The 25,408-nt window shown below is 42.6% G+C and overlaps 3 protein-coding genes and 1 long non-coding RNA gene across 4 annotated transcripts in view; 3 read left to right on the top strand and 1 right to left on the bottom strand.

Moving 5' to 3' along the window:
* The window catches only part of LOC146304921 (uncharacterized), a 135,837-nt gene that overhangs the window by 40,024 nt on the left and 70,405 nt on the right, over window positions 1–25,408 (bottom strand). The window lies entirely within an intron of this gene.
* On the top strand, window positions 1,295–13,392 carry zc3h13 (zinc finger CCCH-type containing 13). The gene is made up of 20 exons (XM_084713668.1): window positions 1,295–1,495; window positions 2,886–3,059; window positions 3,180–3,283; window positions 3,469–3,583; window positions 3,780–3,891; window positions 4,002–4,168; window positions 4,270–4,418; window positions 4,611–4,811; window positions 4,947–5,114; window positions 5,393–5,736; window positions 5,868–6,344; window positions 6,437–6,685; window positions 6,771–7,281; window positions 7,528–7,724; window positions 8,410–9,654; window positions 9,900–10,556; window positions 10,641–10,784; window positions 11,109–11,309; window positions 11,627–11,790; window positions 11,878–13,392. The coding sequence occupies exons 2-20, from the start codon at window positions 2,895–2,897 to the stop codon at window positions 12,082–12,084; spliced, it is 5,577 nt and encodes a 1,858-aa protein (XP_084569794.1). The 5' UTR covers window positions 1,295–1,495; window positions 2,886–2,894; the 3' UTR covers window positions 12,085–13,392.
* Window positions 14,526–16,884, top strand: rpl31 (ribosomal protein L31). The gene is made up of 5 exons (XM_084713916.1): window positions 14,526–14,623; window positions 15,409–15,512; window positions 15,657–15,782; window positions 16,613–16,725; window positions 16,813–16,884. The coding sequence occupies exons 2-5, from the start codon at window positions 15,409–15,411 to the stop codon at window positions 16,842–16,844; spliced, it is 375 nt and encodes a 124-aa protein (XP_084570042.1). The 5' UTR covers window positions 14,526–14,623; the 3' UTR covers window positions 16,845–16,884.
* chst10 (carbohydrate sulfotransferase 10) lies at window positions 18,020–21,295 on the top strand. Its single transcript, XM_084713997.1, has 6 exons — window positions 18,020–18,163; window positions 18,645–18,788; window positions 19,416–19,525; window positions 19,664–19,889; window positions 20,066–20,171; window positions 20,420–21,295. The coding sequence occupies exons 2-6, from the start codon at window positions 18,683–18,685 to the stop codon at window positions 20,970–20,972; spliced, it is 1,101 nt and encodes a 366-aa protein (XP_084570123.1). The 5' UTR covers window positions 18,020–18,163; window positions 18,645–18,682; the 3' UTR covers window positions 20,973–21,295.

The following is a 25,408-nucleotide window of genomic DNA, read 5'->3' as shown; positions in this document are numbered from 1 at the left end:
GAATAAATCAGGACAATAACAAATCTGTCAGAGAGCACGTGACCCAAAAGTGGAGTAACTATATCAAAGCAACGTGATGATTTTAATGGACCTGAGCTCCACGTGTTCTATTAGATTACCAGCTGATGTTAACATTTTACTGCATCTGTGAATTTTCTTTTTCTTTTCTTTTTTTTTTTGTTATTTTTTCCTCATTTTAAGTCTAATAGTGGCTGCAAATGATATTATGTGAGGTGCAATTACTGCCATCTTGACTTAGGGCTCGAGTTCAGACTTGAGACTTATTTGTGATTTGGCTGACAAGATGGCATCATTACGTTCACCAGGCCTTCGGTTGTTTTCTATTGTTACATTTTTGTGCACTGTGCACTCTAATATTGTACTTTTCTATTTCTATAGTTGTATTTTAACACTTTAGTGCTTTCTCGATCGTGCAGCACTTTGGCAAACCTCGGTAGTTTTAAATATGCTATATAAGTAAACTTGACCTTGACCTCGACATCTATTGATTAAATATCCATGAACACATGTTTAATTGGTTAAATTCGTAACGGTAATTAATTGATTAATAATCAATCAATAACATCTTCACTCCACATGTGTGCTCCTGCAGCATTTTGTTTTGTTTTTCAGTTAGTCTATATGTCCTTGTTTTCACAGGCCTGTTTGTTATCAGATCACCTGATCGGCTGCTGAAATGCAAATACTCAACTATGATTTTAAAAGTAACTAAGTAGATTAGATCTCGCAATGCATACTTAGATTAAATACGAGTAAAAGTACAGACTTGAAAATCTACTCTTAAAGTGTCCGTTATATTCATAAACATCGAGACAAAATGGCAGCCATGTTTTAACGGCTATTAAACATCCTTCATCCTGACTGTACAAATAATCTCACAATCGAGCCACAGATTTTTGCAGTTTCGAGTGCAACTAAACTCATGTCAGTTTATTTTGACGAGACAAATATTTTATACTTGATGTATTACCTTCAGCTGGAGGTTCGGATGAAGAGAAAATATCTGCGCCACAAATGCGAAGAAAGTGAAAGTAAACTAAACGGAACACCTACCGTGGGGTTGGACTTTGATATTCTACAGAGAAATTCAAGTGATAAATGTTATCAAGCATCACCTTAGGAGAAAAAATCTGACGAAGAGAATATAACTGCTGTGTTTATTTATTTGTCTAACTGTCTTAGGTCCTCTCTCTTTTTTTTTTTTTTGAGTTAGTACATTTAAACTGGATTCCCGATCTACACTCCATACCAGTTGGTGGCGGTAATGCGCCATAACGTTGTTTGCCAACCGCCACAAAACGCCAAGAAGAAGAAGACGAAGAAGAAGTAGTGGGAGCTAGCTTGACTGCAGTCAACATGAAGGCACTCAGGGCAGTTTCTGCCTTTCATTTTAAAGAATAAGCCTTGTTATTTCCACAAGTGCTGAATCCACAAACTGGACTAAAGTAGATGCGACACCGACTAAATATCCTGGGTGAGAGTTTTTGTGTGTAATGTTGTCGGTGTTTAGCAGACAGGAGCATGAAGGCGTCTTCAAGGCCTCGCGCTCACATACAACATCAAGTCATATTAGCTCTGTGCTCAACTAACTTTAGCTTTAGCCTCCGTCCGCCTCTCGTTTCCAGCATGAAGCATGCAAATTAATACACGTCAGACATTTACTGGCTTAACATTTAAATGTCACATGCTAAATACTCCAACAAGGGCGTTAAAGTGGTGTAGTTAGCTAGGAAGTTTAGCTAACCGCAAGCTAACATGCAAAACTGCTAGCTAGAAGCTGCACAGACAACAACAGGCCGAGTCTTCTGCATGTGTTTATATTTTGGCTGTGAACTCAAACTGTAGGCAGTTGAGTGTTTACATTCAAAATCCTCAGAAAAGATAGAATAAGATTAAAATGATCAGACGGTATTTAGGGTGCTAACATGTTTAATTAGCCCTGCGTCCAGAATGAATGAGTTCAAGGCAGCCAGTGTACATATCAAAGCTAGCACTGCTGCATTAGTCTTTTAACTGATTATTAAATTAATCGCCAAACATTTCGATAATCGATTCATTAATTTGAGTAATATTTTAGGATAGGATTTAGTTTTTAAAATCTGATTTCTTTACTCCTTTCTGACAGTAAACTGAATATGTTTGGGTTGTGAGTAAAACAAGACGATAGACATTTTTAACCATTTCCTGAAATTTTAATACAAACAACTATTTATTGATTAATTGAGAAAATAATCACTAAAAGCTAGGACTACAGTGTATTATATATATTAGTATTTAAGTGTGTGGTGTGTATTTGTATTGAAACAGATGATCAGTAGTGAAATAAGTACTGAGGTCTTTTACTTGAGTAAAACTAGAAATACTGTACTCTAATAAGTATTATCTAAATATGCAGAATGTCTCCTTTCACAGTGTTATTTTACAGAATGTTATATTCTGTTTTTTTCCACTGAAAAATATGTCAATACAGCTGCAATGATTAATCGATCGTGAAATTATTAACTAGATAATTGGTTTGAATAATTGTTTAAGAAGAAAGGGTCAAAATACTCCATTCCATATTCCAGTTTCTTCAATGTGAATATTTTCTGGTTTTGTTGTTCTTTTGTGATGTTGAAATGAATATCTTTGGGTCCTGGGCAAAATAAGACATTTGAGGACGTCACCTTTGGCTTTGAGAAATATCGATCAGCATTTTTCACCATTTTCTGATATTCTATAGGCAAACAACAAATCAAACATTTTCTTAAAGCATATTTTTAAAACAAAAATTAACAGCACATTTGTACACCTGTGTTATGACCAAAAAATGGAATCAGACTATCAGTAGTTATTATATTTTCGTTTGTCCTGCGTCTGTCCAGTCCTGCAGAATGTCCAAGATCAGGCGGAAGGTAACAGTGGAGAATTCAAAGACCATATCTGACAGCAGCAGCAGCAGCACCACGACCAGCAGCACCAGCAACCCCGCCGCCCCCTCCCGCCGGCCCAGTGTGTTCGAGAGACTCGGCCCCAGCACTGGGAGTAATGCTGCTGATGTAGGTGTTAATGACCTCCAACACAACAGCCTCGTAATCCCCTAATGTGGCGACTGTCTCGTGTTAGCAGACGTTGCTTCGTCTCATCAGACTCATCAGACGTTTGTTTGTGTCTTCCAGAGTCACTGTAGAAATTGGCTGAAGACTGGTAATTGCAGCTACGGCAACACTTGTCGCTACACACATGGAACTCAGCCACGAGGCAAAGGATTTAGCTTTAGTCGGTAAGGTGGCTTGTTTAAGTTTGAATTTCTTTCACAATATCTGTGTGATATTTTAGCTGCTGATTGTGTTGAAATTTCTCTGTGTTTTGTTGGTGCCTCTGTCCATATTAAAACAAATGATTTATTATGGATAGCGTCGTATTATTGACACATTGCTTGTGTGTATTTGTGTCATGGTGGAGCAGGTCAGCCGAGAGACCCACAGGTGATCTGCGGGAGAGGATGAAGAATAAAAGACAGGATGTTGACCCAGAAAACCTGAAGCGAGACCTAGACGAGCCCACATCCCCCACAGCCAGAGTGAGTTCCTCTTCTTTTCTCTCTGTCTTGAATTGATCTAAAGTAATAGTCAGTAGCTTGTATAGAATAATAATAAGAACAACATGTGGGTGCCATTCTAACATCTGTGTGTGTGTGTGTGTGTGTGTGTGTGTGTGTGTGTGTGTGTGTGTGTGTGTGTGTGTGTGTGTGTGTGTGTGTGTATATCCATCTACAGCAGAGAGACTCCTCCAGAGGCCGACACAGAGAAAAGGAGGATATAAAGATCACAAAGGAGCGAACACCAGCCAGTGAAGAAGAGCCCACAGAGTGGGAAACCAATCGTGAAGGTTCAGTAGCTGCTTTTGTCCCCGTTTAAAGGATTTATTTGTCTCATTAAGGCTCTTGATTTTTATTTTCTGATTTGAAATGAATGAAATGTTCTTTGTTTGACTTTCAGACTCAGATATCGGTGACTACGACTACGAGTTGTCCCTCGAGATGAAGCGCCAGAAGATTCAACGTGAGCTGATGAAATTGGAGCAGGAGAACTTGGAAAAAAGGGAGGAAATTGTCATCAAGAAAGACGAGACCCCCACCAAAACAAGAGCCACGGCCATGTCGAAGGTGACTCACTAGTTTGTACTTTTGTTTGCAAAGTCTGCCTGCAAGTACTTTCCAAAGTATCAAGAAGTAGCTGTCTCTGATCTGTCGTCTCCGTCCCTCAGGCCTCTCCAGAGCAGCTGAGCAGTAAAGATTCGCCCTCATCCAGGAAGTCCAGTGGATCTCCGAAACACAAAAGTGGAGCCAAAGGCCCGGGCTCTGGCAAGAAAGAAAAGAAGGTGTCCGTGTCCTCACCTGTTTCAGAATCTGCCAGGTGCGTAGGAGTCTGGAGGTGGGCTTGTTGTTTAGTTGTTTCACATTTAAGAAGCTGAAATCAGAGAAAAAAAACAATCAATTATTTATTGCAGCTGAGCTGTGCACATCTTGGACTCGCAAACTACAAAACAGAATCCAAGAATAATATTATTATTATAATAGACATGAAGGGCATTTTCTGTCCAAGCAGGTCTTCAAAAGGGAGCCACAGTAAGAAGAAAGGGCCCCGCACCCCCAGTCCTCCTCCCCCAGTCCCTCTGGACATCCCTGTGATGGGGAAGAAACACAAAGGCAAACACAAGAACAAGGAGAAGTCAGAGGAGAAGCAGAAGGAGGGGAAAGATCGAGGACGAGACACCGAAAAACACAAGGAGAAGAAGGAGAAGCGCAGGTACAGTGTGGAAATATTACTGTCATTTTCCTTTTCGCTTATCAGTGTTCTTTCTAGTCATTTATGTAAGGAAATTCTCTTCACATTTATCTTCAATTTATGATGCTTATCCTTTTGAACATGTGTTGTTTATAGGGACCGGTCAGACAGTTCCCACAAGGCCAAGCGCTCAGTTACATCAGAGGAACGTTCTGGTAGCGTGTCATCACCGTCTAGGGGCGCCTCACCCTCAGCCAGGAAGAAATCCACCTCTCCTAAAGCTTCATCCCATAAGACCCCCACACTGGCCTCCTCTCCTCGCAGGTCAGCACACGCAGGCCACCGAGCAGAGCTTTTCTTGTTTGAGGCTTTAAAGGGGTAGTTCAGAAAAATCAGTATCAGTTTATCTATATGCTATATTTAAAATATTTTCAGTTTTACCTACCGACCTACTTTTACCTACTACTTCAAAAATTCTGAACTGTCCCTTTAATCAATCACTATTAAATTATTTGGTAATGATTCCTCCTCATCTGTAGAGTTTAATCAGGAACTACAGAAGAGACTTCCTGCCAGGAAATAACCGTCTTTTGTCACTGCAGGTCTCCGTCTCCTCCACGCCGCCAGCGCACCCCGACTCCTCCCCGCCACCACTCCCCTTCCTCTCACTCGGGTTCCTCCGCCCAACGGCACTCTTCATCTCCTCGTCGGCGTCGCTCGTCCTCCCCTGCCTACCACCGAGGCGCAGCGGCTCCGGCCTCCGCCCCGTCCCCTCCGAGCTCCAGACGCTCGCGATCGCCCCCCGTCTCCCACGATGCCTCCTCGCCACACCGCCGATCCGACAGGTCGAGCCCTGCACGGCGACACTCCAGAGGCCGTGAGAGGAGCCGAGGGGAAAGAGAGAGGAGTCCGCCTGCACAGGAGCGCCGCCATGAACGCAGAGACGGTAACTAAGTGCTCTAGTTTTTTTTTCCTCATGTCTTTTTAATAGTTTTTTTCACACAAAACCTGCTCTTTGGGTTTGAATTTCAAATCATTCTTTGCATCATCTTAGCTTTGTGTCTCATTCATAAACAGAAAGCCGCAGCAAGCGAGACAAGGACAGCATCCGTGACGACCGGGACTATGACTCTGAACAGGTCTCATCGCGGGACACTCGTGACGACAGGGAGACCAGAGAGGCCCGCGAAAGACGGGACGCCCGCGACCGAGGAAGGGAAACGACCCGAGACTCTCGCGACCACCGAGACAACAGGGACGTGAAGGACTCCAGAGAGACGCGCTCCAGCCGAGAGTCGCTGGAGATTCGCGACCGGGAACGAGAGAGGGACCGCGAGAAGGAGAGGGAGAAGGACAGAGAGCGGGAAAAGGAGAGAGACAGGGAGAGGACTGACAGCCACAGGAGGGAGGAGCCGCCTCAGGACGACAGGAGTTACGGCAGAGGTCACGGGCGGGAAGATGGAGGGAGAGCTGAAGGAAGGACGGAGAACAGGACGGACAGAGCTGAGAGGAACGGACGAGGGAGAGGGCGTGCTAATGAAACATCTGATAAAGGCAAGAATTTGCTTCAAGTCTCTTCATTGGTGCGTCAGCATCGTACTTTGCCTCAGCGTGTGTCAAGTTAACTCTTGTCTTTCTGTCCTCAGGCTCAACCAGAAACTCCCGCGGCTCCCAGCTGGAAAGCAGCCATGATGCTTGGGAGTCACGGAGCAGCGCAGTGCGTGAAAGGAGCGCGGAGAGGAGCATGGACCGCAGCGCCACCGAAAGAAGCTCTGAGAGGGGTTCAGACCGAGACCGATACGAAGGTGATAGGAGGGGAGAGCCCGCCAGAGACTCCTCCTACGACCGGAGAGGAGGGCATGGAGAGCGGGATCACAGAGACAACCGAGAGAGAGGTGTGTTAACAGATTGCTTCATTGTAAACCTGTAAAATGCTACTGAAAAGGCACATAAAACAATTTAAACTTTGTGTTTTTGCAGCCTCCCCAAACAGACACCAGGGGAGATCGGAGGAGTCTGAAAGGGAGGAGAGGAGGGACGACCGCAGAACGGACAGAGCAGAAGACAGACGAGACGACAGGACCCGCGACCGGGAGCGAGAGAGAGACAGGGAGAGGGACCGGGAGAGAGAGAAGGAGAAGGACAGAGAGCGAGAGAGGGAGCGGGAAAGGGAGCGAGAGAAGGAGAGGGAGGCCGAGAGGGAGCGGGCCAGGGAGCGAGAGCGGGAGCGAGAGAAGGAGAGGGAGAGGGAGCGGGAGAGGGAAAGGGAGCGTGAGGAGCGAGAGCGGGAGAGGGAGGAGCGGGAGAGAGAGCGGGAGAGGAAGGAGCGGGAAAGGGAAAGAGAGAGGGAGAGAGAGAGGGAGCAGCGGGAGCGAGAGAGGCAGCGGGAGTGGGAGGAGCGAGAGAGAGTCAGAGAGGAAAGGCGAGAGAGGAGAGAAGACACCAGGGATGACCGATCTGTTCGAGACACCCGGGACGACCGCAAGACGAGGTTTGTATTTTATTTGACCCCCCACTTTATTTTGTGAACATGAAAACTAGACAGTACTTCCTTCTTAGTTTTATTCTTTTAATTTCAGGTGCATGACGAAGCCTGAGGGAAAGATTTCAGAGTTAATTTATATACACACAGTTAAACACAATGACACCTACAATCCTCCAGTTCATTGTGTCGCCTTAAATACCGTATTTTCATATATAAATATTTTGTAATAACTCTCCTCTGATCTCCTTTCAGTCGTAAGAGGACCAGGGTGGAGAGCAGCCCAAGCCCCCGGCCCTTGCCGAAGCGAGCAGCGCGGGACCTCAGTCCGGCGGACAGCGATGGCTACAACAGTGGAGAAGACAAAAGTGAGCGCCCGATTGGCCGAGGGCAGGCCAAGCTCCACCCACAGCCCCTGCTCCCCAGCCCAGTGTGTCCGCCTCCATCTGACAGTAGGGAAATTCTTTTTGAAAGGACACACTCCTGTTTAATGGGGAATGCGCCTCCTGTATACTGCACTATAGAGCATAAAGTTTTTAAGTTTTATTAGTTGCATGCACTTCAGTGAACAGAAGTTTGCTAAAATCAAATATTTTATAGAACTATGCACAATAAAGTAAAAAGCACTTTGTTGTTTATTGATTTCCTTACAATTTGTTGCCAGTCTATATCACACTGTTAGTTGAGTTTTAAAGGTGTTCAGTTTGCTGCAGCGCTTTGAGGTTTACTTTTTTCTTCAGGCAACCCTTCAGAAGTCCCGCCTTTTTGCTCTGTACTCCAATAACAGTTGAGCAAGCGTGGCAGGACCTCGGTCATCTTTCTCGTTTCCTGTACTTAGATAAACTATATGCCTGGCTGGTCTGTTTGTAAAGAAAACCAATTCAGTCAGCCTGAAAACACTGTGCACCATTTTGCTGGGGTTTCCAGTTTAAATTACACATTTCCTCAAAACAGTGCGCAACTGGCTTTGAAATGTTTTCTCTCGTTTGGTGGAGCGTAGCACATAGCAAGGAAACAGTAAAGTTGACTGAGGTTCTGCAAAACGGATGGGACATCAAGTTGCAGTCTGTTGTTGTTTTACTGAATGCTTTAAAAGTACTGAGTGTTTTTCTGTGACTGTTCTGTTTGCATGTGCAGGTAGTGACAAGCATCGTCTGCTGAGCCAGGTGGTGCGGCCCCAGGAGCCCTTGCTACGTTCTCCACCTAGGTCTGCCCCGTCCGATGACAAGGGCGGCCACTGGAAGGACGAGGAGCGGCGAGGAGCCGGGGACAAGAGGGAAGGACGCAGCCGCCTTGAGGACCTGGAGCCACGAGGGGAACGAAGCAGAGGTGGCGACCGGCGAGGAGAGCACTTTGCAGACACCCCGACTGACTCCCATGGCAGAGGGAGAGACCAGCGAGAGTCCACGCCGCCTCCGCCTTCTTCGGCCCTCGCCATCAGCAGCGAAGACAGAGACACAGCTGGCTCCCAGTCCCACGAGGAGGGAAAGAAGAAGACAAAGTCGCAGAGGAGGGGCTTGAAGAAGGTTCGCAAAGAAGAGGAGATCGGCGGTGGCGGCACCCTTGCTGGTGCAGGAGATCGTTTCAATCCAGAGCCCCCGACCGGTTCTACAGACGGACCTCCACCCTTACACTCCCCCAGGAAAGCAACCAAGAAGAAGGCTGTGGACCGAAAGAGGAAGCGATCACGAGAAGGAGAATCTGACGTGTCTGATGAGGATTCATCGGCTCATCAGCAGCACAGTAAGAGGAAGAGAGGCCCCCGAACACCGCCGCCCTCCATGAGGCCTGATCACCGTGGCACTGGAGGAAACGCAGAGCCGTCCCTGCTGTCCAAAATGGACAACTTCAGCGACTGGTCAGATGAGGAGGTGACGGACCGAGGAGGAGGACTTCTGGACACGCAAGCTCCCCTGGCTCCTGCTGAGCCTCTCAGGAGAGGCGGTTCGAGGGTGGGCAGGGATCGGTGCAACCCCCCTCCCATCGCCCCTCTGATCCAGGACCCTCCTCTGCTGCTGCAGACTCTGACCCCGCAGCCCCTCATGTCCCAGCCGCTGCTCCGCAAGCCTCCCCCGGAGCAGACACGCAGCAGCAGCATGGGGAGCAACCAGAGCCGCACCTCCTCCAGGCGCCTGCGCTCGCCCTCCAACGAGTCCGCCCACAGAGACGACCCGCAAGGTCCACGATCCCGCCGCGGCCGGCTGCAGGGCACCAACTCTCGCGACCGGGACAGAGAGCGAGAAAGAGAGCGAGAGAGGGACAGAGAAAGAGAGAGGGAGCGAGACAGAGAGAGGCCGGTGGTGAATGACCCTCCAGGAGCCGAGAGGAAGTCCAGAATTGACCAGCTGAGGAGAGGGGAGCCGAGCCGCAGCACCTCATCAGGTAGATAAACACATTGTAACACATGCTGCTCATGAACATCCATAAATGAAAGTAGTCCAGCTGGGTACTTTGCCCTTCTGTCATGCCCCAACTCTTTTGGGAGAAAGCAGAGCCTGTAATTTGGCCCAAAACGGACATTGTCATTCTCAGGACTGGGACATGAATGTCTACACTCATGAATTAACAGTAAACCGTTTTGCAAACTGATCCTAACCTTACTTATATCTGTCTCTATTGTCTTCCAGACCGACAGGATTCCCGCAGCCACAGCTCCAGACGCAGCTCTCCTGATTCTGAGAGACAGGCCAGGTCCCGCGCCGGATCCTACGACAGCAGAGAACGGGAGCGAGACAGGGAGCCTTTCGAGCGGGAGCGAGAACGGGACCGGAAGGACCTCCGTCCTCAGCAGCAGCAACCGCAGCAGCAGCCCCTGCTCCTCCAGCAGCCCCTACAGCAGCAGAGAGACTGGGAGCCCGAACCCAGGGACTGGCCCAGCAGGGGACGAGAGCCCTTGCTGATGCGTCCTGGCCGCGAGCCTCTCCTCAGGGAGCGGGACATCAGGGACAGGGAGCGCTTGCTCCCCGAAGGACTCATCCAGCAGCACGAACGGGAGCGGGAAAGAGAGAGAGAGAGGGAGCGGGACAGAGGCGGAGACAGAGAGAGGGAGAGGATGATGATGATGGACCTGCCGCCCCACGGTGACCCCAGGGCTCCAGGACGAGGGGACCTGAGGGGCGAGATCAGAGGAGACCTGCGAGGGGACATGATGAGACAAGACAGGAGCGACTATGAGCCTCTGCTGCCGAGAGAAGCCTTCAGCCCTCCAGAGCCGGAGAAACCGAGCAACAGTCATCATCTGATGGGAGAGCAGCGGGAGCTGGAGAAGACGGACAGCATCGACGGTAAGAAGACAACAACATGCGTGCATTTTAATGTCGCTTTTTTCCAACATAGATTTAAAGGAATCCATGTGTTTTTTTTCTCAGGAGACGATGATGGGAAAGAAGACGATGGACAGTCAGTGGCATCTGTTGGAGAGGAGTATGAACCAATCAGTGATGATGAGCTGGATGAAATTCTGGCTGACAGCCAGAAAAAAGAAGATCAGCCAGACGAAGAGAAAATTACAGGTACCAGGAGAAAATGTTCAAATGGAAATGTTTACTTCTAATCAAAGGATTGATTGGTTTCATTCCAAAAGTATTTGAACATGTCAGGGACAATGAAATAGAAATCTGAGATATCTGAAAATCATTGCTGTTGAAGCCAGTGACATTTAGTATCTCAAACTAATTAATAAGTGTTGGAAATTAATGAGAAACTTTCTCTAAATCTTGACTTATCACACGAATTAGGAACGTCCTTGAAGTAATGACTGAGTGAAATAAAAAAAAGATTCACTTCATCACGCCTTCCTTTTTAAAATGAACCCCCTCCATGCCGTGTGCTGACAGGTCCTCTGGATGTGATCGATGTGGACTGGTCCAGCCTGATGCCCAAACAGAAACAGGAACCCCGGGCAGCAGGGGCGGCGTTGCTCCGGTTCACCCCAGGGGCCGTGCTTCTCAGGGCGGGCATCTCCAAGCGACTCGCTGGCCCTGAGCTCCTGGAGCAAGTAAGAGAGGTGTGCAAGTCGGAGCTGGACGACCCCAAAGGTGAGAGTTTTGACATCATGGAACCCTAAAATTAAAATTCTTGTGCAGTCATTTGCAAAATCAGTAAATTTACCTCACAGAACACAGAAGTTGCTGGTCTACTGTTGTTTGTGTGACTTTGGCAAATCCAAGCTAACATTTAAAAATACTAAAGTCACACAACACAAACAAATCAGCTGATCAAGGCAGTGATAGACCAGAATCTCCTGTGTTCTGTATTTTAAATTAGTTATCTTAGATTTATTTTGAGTCTAAATGAGTTTTGTCTGTCTTGTGTAATCCTACCCTCTAAAACTCTGTCACCTCTGTCCTGTCAGATGCTGACAAGCTGTTTGAGCATGACCTGGGAGCTCTGAATATGGCTGCCCTGAACAGGCAGGTGGAGAGAGCAGGGTTACTAAGCAACCTCGGGCCCTGCTGCAAGGCCCTGTGTGCCCGCAGGGACTTCGCCATTCGCCGGCAGCTGCTAAAAAATGACAAGGTAGACGTCGTCCAATCAGCCACAGGACAAACTGATTGAATACTTTTGATTTTATCTGTGTTCTCACGTTTAAATCTCCCTCCTCAGGGCCTAACCAAGCAGTACCCCACCACACCCGTGGTAGACAACGAGCTGCTGCAGATGAGCATGCGTCTCTTCAGAAGGACCATGGCCGGCCAGGCCTCGGCCCCAGAAAGGCCTGACAGTGGGTCGGCACCGGCAGCAGAGGTCCCTGCAGCTGGTAGCAGTAGTAGTAAGCTCAGCACAGCGCAGCCTGAGGTGTGTGTATCCTGAAAGAAATGTGCAAGCAAACACTTCTAAACCTTTACTCCCCTCTCTCTCCCCCGACTCTGTCCCATTTCATTACTAGCCTTTTTAGTCATGAGAGGAAATAAAGAAAAACAGCAAAATTGTGAATCAGTTATTGCTTTACATGTTTCAGATGATCTGCAAGTGCTGTGCCATAGACTACTGGACATTCTAGCCTATGGAGGTGTGTTAAGAACGTGTACGAGAAGCAGAAAACACACCTAAGATGACTTCATGTGGTTTTTTTGTGTGTATTACAATGTTTTAGAGCAGCTTTTTAATTGTTCGTTTCACCTGCCTAACCAAGTTCAAATGTTTTGTTTTCATATGTTGTGCATTTGGTTACTACAACTGTGCATTAAAAATGGTTAGATGTTGATTTTTGTAACGGGTCTTTTGCTTTGTATCAAGTGACTGTTGAGCCTTCAAATAATGTAATGTTCTTACTATTTTTTTTACACCATATTACAGAATATCTGCAGACAAATCTAAAGCGTTTGCTGCAGAGTGTTACTGACCAACAACACTGAAACATCCTGCAGGGACTTGAATGAATGTTCATCATGAATAATAAGCACTGCCAAACTATTCCTTCACCAAATGTTATTTGTTCTGGAAACATTTCTGCTTGATGTGTTTGTTTTGAATGGTTTGGCAATGTCTCCCTGAAATGAACTGAACTGAAGCGAGTGCAGAGCAGCACACTATAGACTGCAGAGTACCAGATCTCCAACACTGCCATGTGGAACTCACCAGCCCACACCATTGAAAAAGGAGCCAAAATAGGAAAAGACACTAGACTGCTTAGATTAAAAAAAAAAAAAAAAAAAAAGATAATTAATTTCAACTTGACATCATGTTCCAGTGGTTGACCATCCAGACTCACAATAAAAAAAGACTTGTACAGGTGGATAAACTGAGCCTCTGGGATGTGGTTGTGTCAACACTCTTTAGTTCAACATGTGAAAAGAGCAGGTTGTGCATGCTGCGGGGGCTCGGACACAAATTCAACGGACAGACCAGCGTCGGTGCTGCACTGAACAGCTCAAAGAACATAATCAGAGTGGGGGGAAAAAAGGTTTTTATCAACGTGACACCTCCTCCCACCCCGTGCAACTGTGACTTCAGATCGGGCTCTGATGGAGCTTTTAGTCTCACCACAACTCTATGTTGTAACACTTTTCCTATTACATATTTATTTTGTCTAAGGTTCAAGGTCAATTTTGAGATGTGGAAGTAATATCTGGCTGTATTTTTTTACACTGTAAAATAAATGTAGGATGACATTTTTAATTTGTAATGACATTTTGTCCAACAAGGACGGCTGGGGATAGTGCTAATTTGTCAAGGTTACCACATTAACTAAAGAGCTGTGAGGACAGTGATTACATGCAAACTTTTGCATTTTATCTTTGAAGGTAAGTGCTGAATTTCACATATAACCACACCAACTTTAGGGTTGGGTCACATTTATAAATGAGTTTTATTCAGTATTTTTACAGTTCATGGATTAACTTGTTTTTATTCACAACATTATAATTTATGCAATGGTGTTAAAAGTTCTTTTTTGAGGTTGACACCAATATTAAGTGAAGACTTAAGACAAAAATAGAGCAAGTGTCTGACACCTGCTCAAAGACTTTATCTATAAGCCTAATACACAACATAAATATAAGATCTATTACATTGTGAACAGTTGAAATTGTTCTTATGTTCTGTCTTTAACAGTTTCAAAACAAATGCACATTTGTTCAAATTGCAATGGCAAAGTCTCATGAGGAACATAATTTCAATAATACCACACTTCAGGCAACTGACATTTCTGTTCAGAAGAAAAATGAATAATTTCTGCATACCACATGCTGTTCAAGTTGCTGAAGATAATAAACTGGGATAAGTTTTAGGGATTTTAGGGATTCAATATATAAACAAAACAAAACAAATAAAAAAAAAAACTTATTAAGTCATAAATCTAATGTGTATTGTATTTCTTGTTTGTTTAAAATGAAGTTTTTCTTAATTTACAGTACTTCTGCTTTCCTTCTATAGTAAAATAAAATGAAAATAGCCTCATGATCTGAGCATCTGGCAACATTATTATATTATTATTACTGTTATTACTATTAGTATATATAACTGTTATTATATTTATTACATTACAGTAAATGGTATGGTGTTGAGACATTTTTAATCACAACATTCAATATATTTTTACATCTCTAATAAACATTTATCTCACAGAAACTCCAAAAATCGTGCAATCTTTTTTTATTCTATTAAACAAATATTTTGTATGAATTGTATTTCATTTTCTATTTCTTTCAGTTCATATTCTGTCATAAATACGAATATTAACATGTAATTGTTGAAAAAGGCGAGGTAACCCTATGGAGGTAACGGCACAAGGAACTTCCTCGTACATTTGTTGTTTACGAGCATCAAATAAGAACGGACCGGTTTCCTTTACCCACAATCCTCTGCTTTTGGTCCGTCCTTCCGACTTCCGCCTCATCTACGAGACGAAGTGAGTATTTTTTTCGGAATATATATTTCTACAATCTAACACCATCCTACGATATAAAAGCCATAATTAACCACATACTTCGACTAAATGTACATATTAGTGTTATATTATCTTATGTATGAGGGTTTTTATGTGGATGAACGACTTTTAAGACAGTTTATAGCGACAAACGGTAGCATTGACTCAGCCGGAGTGGCTCCATGTAGCCCGGCTAATAAGAGCTCACATTTTCACTGAGCTGGAGGGATGGTTGTATTATAACATAGCTTATAACGTGAAACACTGACATTAGGCTACGTTGTTTTTTGTATGTCCGTGCTCTTTATTTTACACATTAGCCTGCAGGTTAGCTTGCATTAAATAACATTACAGCAAGCTAGCTTCATGCTAATGTTAGACTTCTTAACGTGTGTCACAAAGGTGTCGTGTGCAAGAAAAAGCAAGTCGGTAAAGTAGACCTTTACACAGAAACCAAACTGATGTGAAATAATAAGGTTAGGACCGATTCAAATAAGTCCCGTTCCATTTAGTGCAGCAGAGACTTCCCAAAGAGCTAGCATGCAGAAGAGCAGCACCCCGACTCTTGTTTAACTTTGGAATGGAACGGGACCTTTAGTAGTATCATTGGTAGTAACTGTGATTACATTATTTCATGTCAGTATTACTGCTGTGTGAAAAGTATCATAGCCAAGCTGGTGATACTCTTAATTATAAGTGTATAAGTGTTGCAGAGATTGATATTATACAGTGATATGTTCAAGCAGAAATGTGTTTGTTGTTTCTAGATGGCCCCAACTAAGAAAGGAGAGAAGAAGAAGGGGCGTTCAGCCATCAATGAGGTGGTGACCAGAGAATACACCATCAATGTCCACAAGCGTATCCATGGAGTGTGAGTATTGCAGGGACACTGAAGGCTGTGGAAGTGCTACATTCAGGGGATTAATGAACAGCTGTTGGTGCTAATTGAATAGGCTCTCAGATAACTCATGTTCAGTTATTTTTGCTGCTATTTAATGGCGTCGTCTCTTTGCAGGAGCTTCAAGAAGAGGGCTCCCCGTGCCATCAAGGAGATCCGCAAGTTTGCCGTGAAGGAGATGGGAACTCCCGATGTGCGCATTGACACACGCCTCAACAAGGCTGTGTGGAGCAAGGGTGTCAGGTGAGCTTATGCACTCACACCTGCACAAAAAATCACTCTGCCAACATGCCCTGAGCAATGTTTTGATAGTCATAGCAATCTGTGATAGATGTGTGTATTTATTTTATCAAACCACTTAAAGTGCAAACCTGTCACTGTCCTGCTTGTGCTACTTTCTGGGGAGAAGAAAGGACATTTTGTTTCGGGTTTCTGAGAGTTGGCATAATAGAGCATCCATTTCTGTCTGACAGTCGTCAATTTAACTTTAATTCATGGTGATTTTTCTTATTGTACACTTAAAGTGTGCAGTTCTGTCTGTCAGTTAAAATCAATTGAGTGTAAGTGACAGCATTATACAAATATTTGAGCCACATGAACTACTTTTACTCCTAATTTTTTACAAAACACAACAAGAAAAGTTTAATAAATGACTCAGCTCTGAGAAACCAACAAATAACAACTGTATGCTTAGAATGGATGTCATTGTAATGCTAAATGTCTGTGGTTGATTGATGACAAACCCTCACTGTATGACACTGGTCAGTCACTGTATTCTGTTTTCAATAACTGTCAGGAAGGAAAAGGCCTGTAAGATATGAGACAGGCTGCATTCCCAGATTACTGTCTCCATATATGGGACGTCCTGTTTTCAGTACTTCACATTTAAAAGATGTTTGCTCCTCAGAACATGTTTTTAGTTTACCCTGAAGTTCTCATCATCTGGGAGGGCGTTTTGTGCACAATATGGAGCAGCAATTTGTGGCACCTTGCTGTGGTTGACACAGATGTGGCGACATATCAGATAGCTTGTATTTAGTAAAGATGGTAACCGTCCTGTTTGTGTTGTGCAGGAACGTGCCATACAGGATACGCGTGCGCCTGTCCAGGAAGCGTAATGAGGATGAGGACTCTCCCAACAAACTGTACACCCTGGTCACATACGTTCCTGTCACCACATGCAAAGGTAGATTTTCTGCTCACTTTTTCTGACACTCATCTACTAAAGTGATAAAAGACATTTCACTAATTTCTTCTCCTCTGTTTCCAACAGGTCTGCAGACAGTCAATGTTGATGAAAACTAAATTTGTTTCCTCTACGAGTGGAATAAATGAAGTAAAAAGACCTCTTGTCTTGTGTCCTTATTTCTGTTTCTGCACTTGAGTGTCTTACTTGAGGTGTTTGTTGAATTTGGGTTAGTTCTAATTATTGCAGAGGAATATATATGGAAATACTCTCTTCAACAGTAATAAGTTGGTTTGAAATGTTAATTAGAACATGTGCTTGTTGAAGTCTAATTTTACTGCTCTTACTTTTTCACACTGAGGAGTCTCCACCTTTCTACGGCACAACGATGTCTTAGTATGTCCTCTCAGATAGTGATTGTCTTGTCTTGGCACTAAGGACTGGTTTATTGGTGTCATGCCTATAACTGTATGTGTTAGTCGTATACAAATAGGGTGGCAGCTTTGTCAAGTCATGAGATGTTATGATCAGCTGGGTAATAAACTGATTTAGATCCATCAGAATGAGTAGGAGTTGAATTTTACTCAGTTGCAACTGGATATGCATATTTCATACATTTTAACTATAAAAAAATACAAAAATTCACAAACTGGGGCAACTGCAGTTCAGGAGATGAGAAAAAAAAAATACAAATCTAGGAAAATTCTACCATTACAGATTTCATTGTAATTATTTTAATGTCCAGTTCAAAATCATTTTAAAAAATGTAGAATTTGGCTAGAATACTTAACATTTATGATATATGCCTTTCTCTCTTTTTTTTTTGCTATGGGTAAATAATCTAAATGCTAAATCTTTTTATGGGATGTCCATAAGTTTTTTAACATGACAGATTTTGATTATAACAGTTTTAAGATTTAATGGCTTTAACGTACTGTACAAAATCCTTATTAAAACTAAAAAAAACAATAAATAGGAGGCTTTGGCTTGGATTTGTGTATATAGAATTTGGCCAGAATAAGGAGAATTATTTATGATGTAGTCCTTTTTCTGAGTATATATGTTTTTTTAATAGGCAAAGAATTGAATAGAATGTATTTGTTCAGGATGTCCATAATAAATTCTATTCGGGATATTAATTTTGCTTCCATTAAAGAGTAAGTTAAAAAAAAAAAATAGTTATACATAAATAAAACTAAAATAACATTTGTACATACCAAAAATAATGTGATGCAAACTGTTGTGGAGGGTGTGTGCAGTACGCATGCGTGGCTGCTGTGCTGCCGCCAGAGGGCGCTGCTCGTCTGTTAGCAGTCGGATGTTGTGAATAACAGGAACGTAGCAACAGCAGCTACGCCGGCTAGACCCGATGATGGCATCGTCTAACATTTTCTCCAGAGTTTGTGCTGCTGTGAAGTAGCTGCAACTCAACAAGGAGGTAAGTCACGAGGCTGCTCTGGTGTTGTGTCGGTTTTGACTCATTAAATTAACCTCAACGAAGAAGAAGAGCAGTGCTGAAGTTGTCTTCTTCGTGTGTCTGGGAGGGACAGGTGTGGCTAGCTGGTCTGCTAACAACTGACCAGCTAACGTTAGCTTAAATACAGTTAACGGTAGCTCTTGTGATTGGATACGTTAATGCTAGTGTTTTTAGCTAGCTTATCCGTATAAAACACTGACAGCACAAACGTTAGCACTCAGCCATATACAGTACAACACCCATTTAATAGCTAATAAAGGAGACAAGCTAACTCCTAGTAACTTGTCACGCAGCTAAAACCATAAGGTGAAGTTTAGGTGATATGGTCATTTATAGTTAACACGTTTCTACTAGAAATGTTGTCAACAGATTAAGCTAGCAGCTGTTCAGTCAGGCTGTCATCTGTGTGTGTGTGTGTGTGTGTGTGTGTGTGTGTGTGCAGGTGGGAGCGCCGCTCAGTGTTTCCATGGCCGTCGGCTGATGCTTGAAGCGATGCGGCACCACTGGCTGCTCCTCGGGGCTTGCGGCTGGGTGCTGCTCATCCTCATGTTTGTCAGCAAGTTCATCAGCTTCAGAGCTGTAGATGGTAAGCTGTCATTTCCTGTGAGGATTATTACAGAGGGCCAGACTGACCAGCTGTACTAAAGGGGGTAAATGTGCTTTCAGTCAGCCTGCAGTCTCTGTTAAAACTGCACTAGAATGGACACAAACAAGTAATTTTAAAGATGTAAAGCAGATGTCAGCACTATTGTCCTTAGTCTGTCTATGCATCTCGGAGTGTGATCCTGTTTTGCATGGTTTAAATAGTACTTGACAATGTAGTATAAATGTAGTATAGTATATATACAGTATAGTATAATAGTATAAATGTAGTATAAAGGGTGGGGTGTATAATACTTTTCTCCTTTATTATTCTGCATGCTTATACATAATAAGTTATGGATTATTTTGTAATTTAATTTTTATGTTCTGCTTTTTAGAGTGACTTTGTAGCATCTATCCAGGGACTACAGATGAAAAATAGCCTCTTGGCTAATTTTGATGCATTTACATCAGTTAATTCATGCATTAGGGCTGCATATCTGTGATGTGTTGGCCATATTGCGATTTCAGTAATAGTTCAATTAATTGTGCAGCCCTAATGTGCACTGTCTCTGTTAAATAAACCAACAAATACATAGTGTAATCAACCTGCTCTAATATGTATTTCCAGACTATGGAGAAAGAGTTGGTGGTCAGAGTTGGACCGTGCCAGGCACCAAGGCGGTTAAATCCATGCCTGTCTCCAGCCCAGAAAAACCAGCTCCAAAGCCATCTGATCAGGTGACTAATGCAGTTTCTTACCAAATGTACTCCTCCTTATTTGACTTAATTTGACACAAAGTAATTCATCTATTTCCTCTGTAATAGCACAAAGCTATCAGTCACATTAGTATTGTGTGTGGTGTGTGTGTGTTTCAGCCCTCAGTTGTACCTACAGTGGCGGATTGGCAGACAGTCGCTGAGAGGCGAATTGAGTTGCTCTCAGCTGTCTGTAAGAACAGCAGCCTCAGGAATTTGACTCACGTCTCCATCAGCAAGTTTGTCCTGGACCGCATCTTTGTCTGTGACAAACACAAGATTCTGTTCTGCCAGACGCCTAAAGTGGGCAACACACAGTGGAAGAAGGTCCTTATTGTGCTCAATGGTAAGTAAGAGTTAGTATGAAGGTAACAACAATGGACATGTTTACTGTTATGACAAGGAATAGCATCAATCCACACATTAGAAAACCTATAAAACGTGCTGTATATTCACTGTGTCTGAAGGTCTTTTTGTTTAATTAGTTAATTCAGTTGATGACTCATGTTATTACATTGGCAGGAGCGTTCCCCACTGTGGAGGAGATCCCAGAAAACCTCGTTCACGACCATGAGAAGAATGGGCTGCCCCGTCTCTCATCATTGACGCCGCAGGAAATTACTCACAGGTTGGTTAAAAGTTACTCTGATAAACAATAAAGAATATTAGGGCCACGCATGAGGAGAAAAAATTAGGAAAAGATTTTTGTTTGTGTTTTTAGAATAAATGAATGTCAAAAGTAAGGTCGAAACATTGAGAATAAAGTCAAAGTCAAGACTGAAGTGGAAATTTTGCGAATAAAGTTGAATGATCTATTGGGCAAAATTTTCATCCTTCACAAGCGTTTTCTCATAAACCTTTTTTGTTCCTCAACAGATTAAACTCTTACTTTAAGTTCTTCATCGTGAGAGATCCCTTTGAGCGCCTCATTTCTGCTTTCAAGGACAAGTTTGTGAAGAACCCACGCTTTGAGCCTTGGTACAAGCACGACATCGCTCCAGCCATCATCCGTAAGTACCGCAAGAGTCACCGTGACAACGACCACGCCGCCTCGGGCCTGCACTTTGAGGATTTTGTCCGTTACTTGGGTGACGCAGAAGGGCGTCACCGCATGGACCGGCAGTTCGGCGAGCACATTATTCACTGGGTGACTTACGCAGACTTGTGCGCGCCGTGTGAAATACACTACAGCGCTGTGGGCCACCATGAGACACTGGAGCAAGACGCCCCGTACATCCTCAGAGCAGCGGGCATCGACCAGCTGGTGTCTTACCCAGCCATTCCTCCAGGCATCACCCGCTACAACAGGACCAAGGTGGAGCGCTACTTCTCAGGCATCAGCAAGCGGGACATCAGGCGTCTCTACGCACGCTACCAGGGTGACTTCCACCTATTTGGTTACCCAAGCCCAGACTTTCTACTGAACTAAAACATTTTAACACTGACTAAAAGACATGTTTTCATATAGAATCCTCTCAACACGTTTGGTTCACCAAGACAGAGGTGTATCGTAGCTGAGCGACAAGGCTGGTATGCAGTAGATTGCACACTGTAACGCATTTGCAATGACCGAAAAGTGCTGCCTAATATTCATATATAACAGTTTTTATGAGAGAGGAGTTGCCGTCACGATACACTGAGGAGAGAAAGAAAGTGTTGCTGTAAAAGATCGGACGTGAGTACAGGCAACACAGTGTAAAAGCTGCAGAACCGAACATTTTGTGTGAATAAAAGGTCAATCTAAAGGTGAAATACAGGTACAGATCAAATGCAGACACATTTGTTATCTTATATTTAATATTTCTGACTTAATTATTCTTGTATGTCAAAGAGGTGTACTCTGTAACGCCAGGGATACAGGCCCGTTACCCTGTAATGTAGCTGATATACTGCACTGTATGGATCACTTGTTTCATTGATTCATCTTGTTGAGAAGAAGCGATGGTTACTGCTACGCGTTTTGACATGTCCTGTCTTTTCTGTACTTCTTGCCATCATCTTAGACGTAGGCGAAGATAATCTGTATCAGGGATGTTCACATTTTTGAACAAAGATAGAGAATGGCAAGAATATGATAGGACACTGATATTCCTCATTAATGTTTTTATGAGGTACAAACCAATGTTAACTTTATACATTTTTTAGCATTTACTTTTTGTTTTGGCATATTAATGTCTCATAAGACAGTAAAAACACTACTCAGATATCATGAAATATGATCAAAATGGCCAAAAAGCTGATGCTGAAATGAAGATCTTGGTATGGAAGAGTATGAAGACCAGACATAAGGGGAAAAAAATGGATTTCGAGAATAAATGCCAGAGAAGTTTTTTCTGTATTTTGAGAATGAAGTCAAAATGTCAAAAATGAAGTTGAAATATTTTTGACTGTATTTATGAAACGGTAATTCTCAACAGTTCAACTTTATTTTCAACGTATTGAATTTGTTTTCAACTTTTGTCTTTTATTCTCAACATTTTTTACTTCATTTTCAGTATTTTAACTTTAGCCTTTATTTTCAGCATTTTGACTTTACATCTGATTTTCAGTGTTTAGAATTTATTATTGAAAATTGAACTTCTTTTCTTAAAATCTCAACTTTATTCCACATTTTGACTTTTTCTCTATTTTCTGTATCTAGACTAATTTCAACTTTATCCTCAAAATTTAAAAAAATTCCTTCCTCTCATTTTCCCCTCATGTTGAAGCAGTCTTCCGTACCTGATCCATACTGTAGCCGTTGCTCTGGTTCTTCTGCCTTTAGGGCATCAGATGCTTTTGACTCCATTCATTCAGTCGTTAACTGCACTGGGACAATGAAGGAAATTGACACTGGATTTTAAAGGGTCATTTTTCTATCAGAAATGTACTGTGTAAATGTTCTTAACATGACTTGCAAGTCAACATTTGTATTACATGTTGCTATTTATAATATGAATTAACCTGCTGGCTGGCAGTTCAAACTGTGTCTCAGTTGTAAGACGGCACTGCCTCCCTGCGACCACCCGGTCACCTTTTGGACAGGTGGTCATAATACAAGGACAACACTAGTTAGTAATAAAGTTCTACGTGAAATTGAAGAACACGTGCTCTTACTTTGCTGCTTTTTGGTAGGAGAGGGAAAACATGAACCACACAGTCTTCAGTCTTTGTTTATGTTCTGCAGTAACGTCAAATATCCACAAGGTGGCAGCAATGCATTTAAATTTGGCTGCTTATTAAAGAAGCCAGAAACCCTGTTGAACTCCTGTGGATAAATGTCACCACATGGGAGCGCTGAGTTGACATTAGAACCATAGGAATATAGAGGCAAAACAGTGACTTCATGACAACATGTCAACAACAAACATCAAGACAGTGCAGGGCTGAACAGGGTTAACAGGATTTACATTATCAGTGTCGTCTATAGGAGTTTACTCTGTGGCAGGTGGATTTAAGTTGATTTATGGAGCTTAGGTGTTAGTTAAGTGTCTCAAGTATTACACTGAGAGCCCCAAGTGAAGGCTTTGTGCTTGCATGCTCTTGTGTGTGTGTGTGTGTGTGTGTGTGTGTGTGTGTGTCATCACTGCCAGGTTACTGCTCTCATCCTGTCAGACTGGTTCCTCCTGCCCTTTGTCGTTTGAATGTTGAGCTGGAGTTTGTTTAACCACAAGATTAGCTTTTGTCTGTTTGAAAGTGTCGTTGTGACGCGGTGATAAATAACTGAAACACTGCAGCCGAACATTTTCAACTGCAGGGTTGTAAAATGACGGGGGGAGACAACATGGCTGAAAAACTCTTTTGTTTATTTTACTGCTTCGGAGTTTGGTGCATTTATTACAGCAGCGTATGAAAAAAAACCATCAGTATCACATCATAACAAACTTATAGTTATATCAAGATGTTCATCACACTATAACAATATAATAAGAGGGAACTTTTCTTGTTACAGCAATATACTATTTATCTGAAATGTTCTAACATGACAACTAACTATAACATAAAATGTTTTATAATATAATAAACATGTATTGTTATAACAGTTTAATTTTTATACCATGATATTTTATACTGTTATAAATTAAATTATAATGTAATAACCTATAATAACATAAAATATGTTTGATTTTATGATTTTATTATGTCTTGACAGCTAACATTGTTGTAACATAATAACTTACTGTTAGATGATGTTTTAGCATTAAACATTTCACATAACAAGATAAATAGTATATTGTAATGGCAAAGAAATATTTTATTGTGATAACTTTGTATGTCAGAATAACGTGAAAATATTTTGTTATAATGTGAAAAACATTTTGTTATAGCAGTTATAACATTATACTTCTTTTTCTGGCATGGCAGCTGTACACTGCTGTAATTTCTACCAGACATTATAACATGAAGCTACACAGAATACACAATATTCAGCTGCACTGTGCCTTGAGAGCAGTGCAGGAAGATGGTGCAGAGCAGAAGTTGACCCAGATCAATGAGGTGACTGTGGCTTTTAGAGGTAGCACCTTTGGGTGCACTGCTGCTGACAGGCCTTTAAAAATTCAGCACCCCATACATTGATTTGCCTGATGGGAAGCTGAGGCTGCGACTCCAGTGGACTGAGCTCTAACCAGTTTCATTTTATGAAGGAGGAAATTATCAGAAAATCCTCACAGCATGAAAATCCTGGCAAATCATCACTGACAAACCATTTTTATTATTATTTAACTAAACAGTATATCAGTATTTGAAGAGGATAGACAGTGAAACCTCTCATTTAAAGCCAGAATAATACATTTTAGCACGAGCAGAGCTGATATGAAGTGATTTTATTTGTTCCTGTGTCCCATGCTGCTCCATAGACTCCACTTTGAGATCCACTGCACTAACAGACCCAGCATCACTCCTCAGATTGCTCACTTGCCACACCCATGATTACCAATATTGACAGTGAAGTCTAACATGCGCATGTCCATGAGGATGCTGCGTGCGGTGGGGGGTCCGCTCCTGTCTGCCTCTATTTACCCCCCCTTCCTGCCCTCCTGCCTGTGTGTAATGTGTGTGTAGTAACATGCAGGTATAGAGGTGCTGAGGTGAGTGTGTGTTTGTGCACGGTGTGTTACAGATCACCTCGGTGTCCATGCTTGATGTGTTGAGGCCCAGCCCTTTTCTTTCTGTGTGAAGCCGACCGGCTTCCTGTGTTTGTGCGGTGCTCAATCAAAGCTACGTCAAGTCAGACAGGAGCAGGCAGCGTCAAAGCGGAAACGGGGCGGTATTACTTCCAACATAAAATTTATTTTGCAGGAATATTTTGATCATTAATATTTTGATTTATTTTTTTTTACCGGGATAATTTATATGAGACTTATCCCAAACACGTTTATTGTTCTTTTTTAATTTAATGATTTTATTTTTTAAACATTATTTACTTTACATTTTTTGCTTGTTCATAAAAAAATCTATTACTGAACAGTAATAACGGTCTAGTAGCTGTAGTGTAATTTTGAGTACTTGTTCTTCATTTGTTTATTTCTATTTCATGATATTATTAACTTATACTGTGCAACATTTTACAGGGTAATGTTGCTGCTTTTTACCCCCCTACATTTATTCGGGAGTTTTATTTGCTTTTTGATTTATAGATTACCATTTGTCATATGGTAAATATAATCAACAAATGAATTAAGATGCTTTATTATAGAATGAATTATATTACTGTATAAAGTAGGGTAAATACATTATTAATTGTAATGCCATATAATCACTTCTGAGTACCCCCTCCAGACAACCAATGATTAATATAAGTATTAAATTATAAAAATAAAAATGTACAGTAAGAGAAAAATTAATAAAAAATTAGCTTATAAGCCAAGTGCTGATAACAACAAC

This window comes from Lutjanus erythropterus, chromosome 24 (assembly GCF_056507025.1).
Source record: "Lutjanus erythropterus isolate fLutEry1 chromosome 24, fLutEry1.hap2, whole genome shotgun sequence".
Taxonomy (NCBI): Eukaryota; Metazoa; Chordata; class Actinopteri; order Lutjaniformes; family Lutjanidae; genus Lutjanus; species Lutjanus erythropterus.
This window is presented reverse-complemented; position numbering and strand designations above follow the sequence as displayed.

Coding starts and splice junctions, on each gene's coding strand:
- rpl31 (XM_084713916.1), top strand. CDS start 15,409: ATGGCCCCAACTAAGAAAGGAGAGAAGAAGAAGGGGCGTTCAGCCATC. Junction 15,513..15,656: donor CACAAGCGTATCCATGGAGT/GTGAGTATTGCA, acceptor GTCTCTTTGCAG/GAGCTTCAAGAAGAGGGCTC. Junction 16,726..16,812: donor TCCTGTCACCACATGCAAAG/GTAGATTTTCTG, acceptor TGTTTCCAACAG/GTCTGCAGACAGTCAATGTT.
- chst10 (XM_084713997.1), top strand. CDS start 18,683: ATGCTTGAAGCGATGCGGCACCACTGGCTGCTCCTCGGGGCTTGCGGC. Junction 19,526..19,663: donor CTCCAAAGCCATCTGATCAG/GTGACTAATGCA, acceptor TGTGTGTTTCAG/CCCTCAGTTGTACCTACAGT. Junction 19,890..20,065: donor GGTCCTTATTGTGCTCAATG/GTAAGTAAGAGT, acceptor TTACATTGGCAG/GAGCGTTCCCCACTGTGGAG.
- zc3h13 (XM_084713668.1), top strand. CDS start 2,895: ATGTCCAAGATCAGGCGGAAGGTAACAGTGGAGAATTCAAAGACCATA. Junction 3,584..3,779: donor CCACATCCCCCACAGCCAGA/GTGAGTTCCTCT, acceptor ATCCATCTACAG/CAGAGAGACTCCTCCAGAGG. Junction 11,310..11,626: donor GGAGCTGGACGACCCCAAAG/GTGAGAGTTTTG, acceptor CTGTCCTGTCAG/ATGCTGACAAGCTGTTTGAG.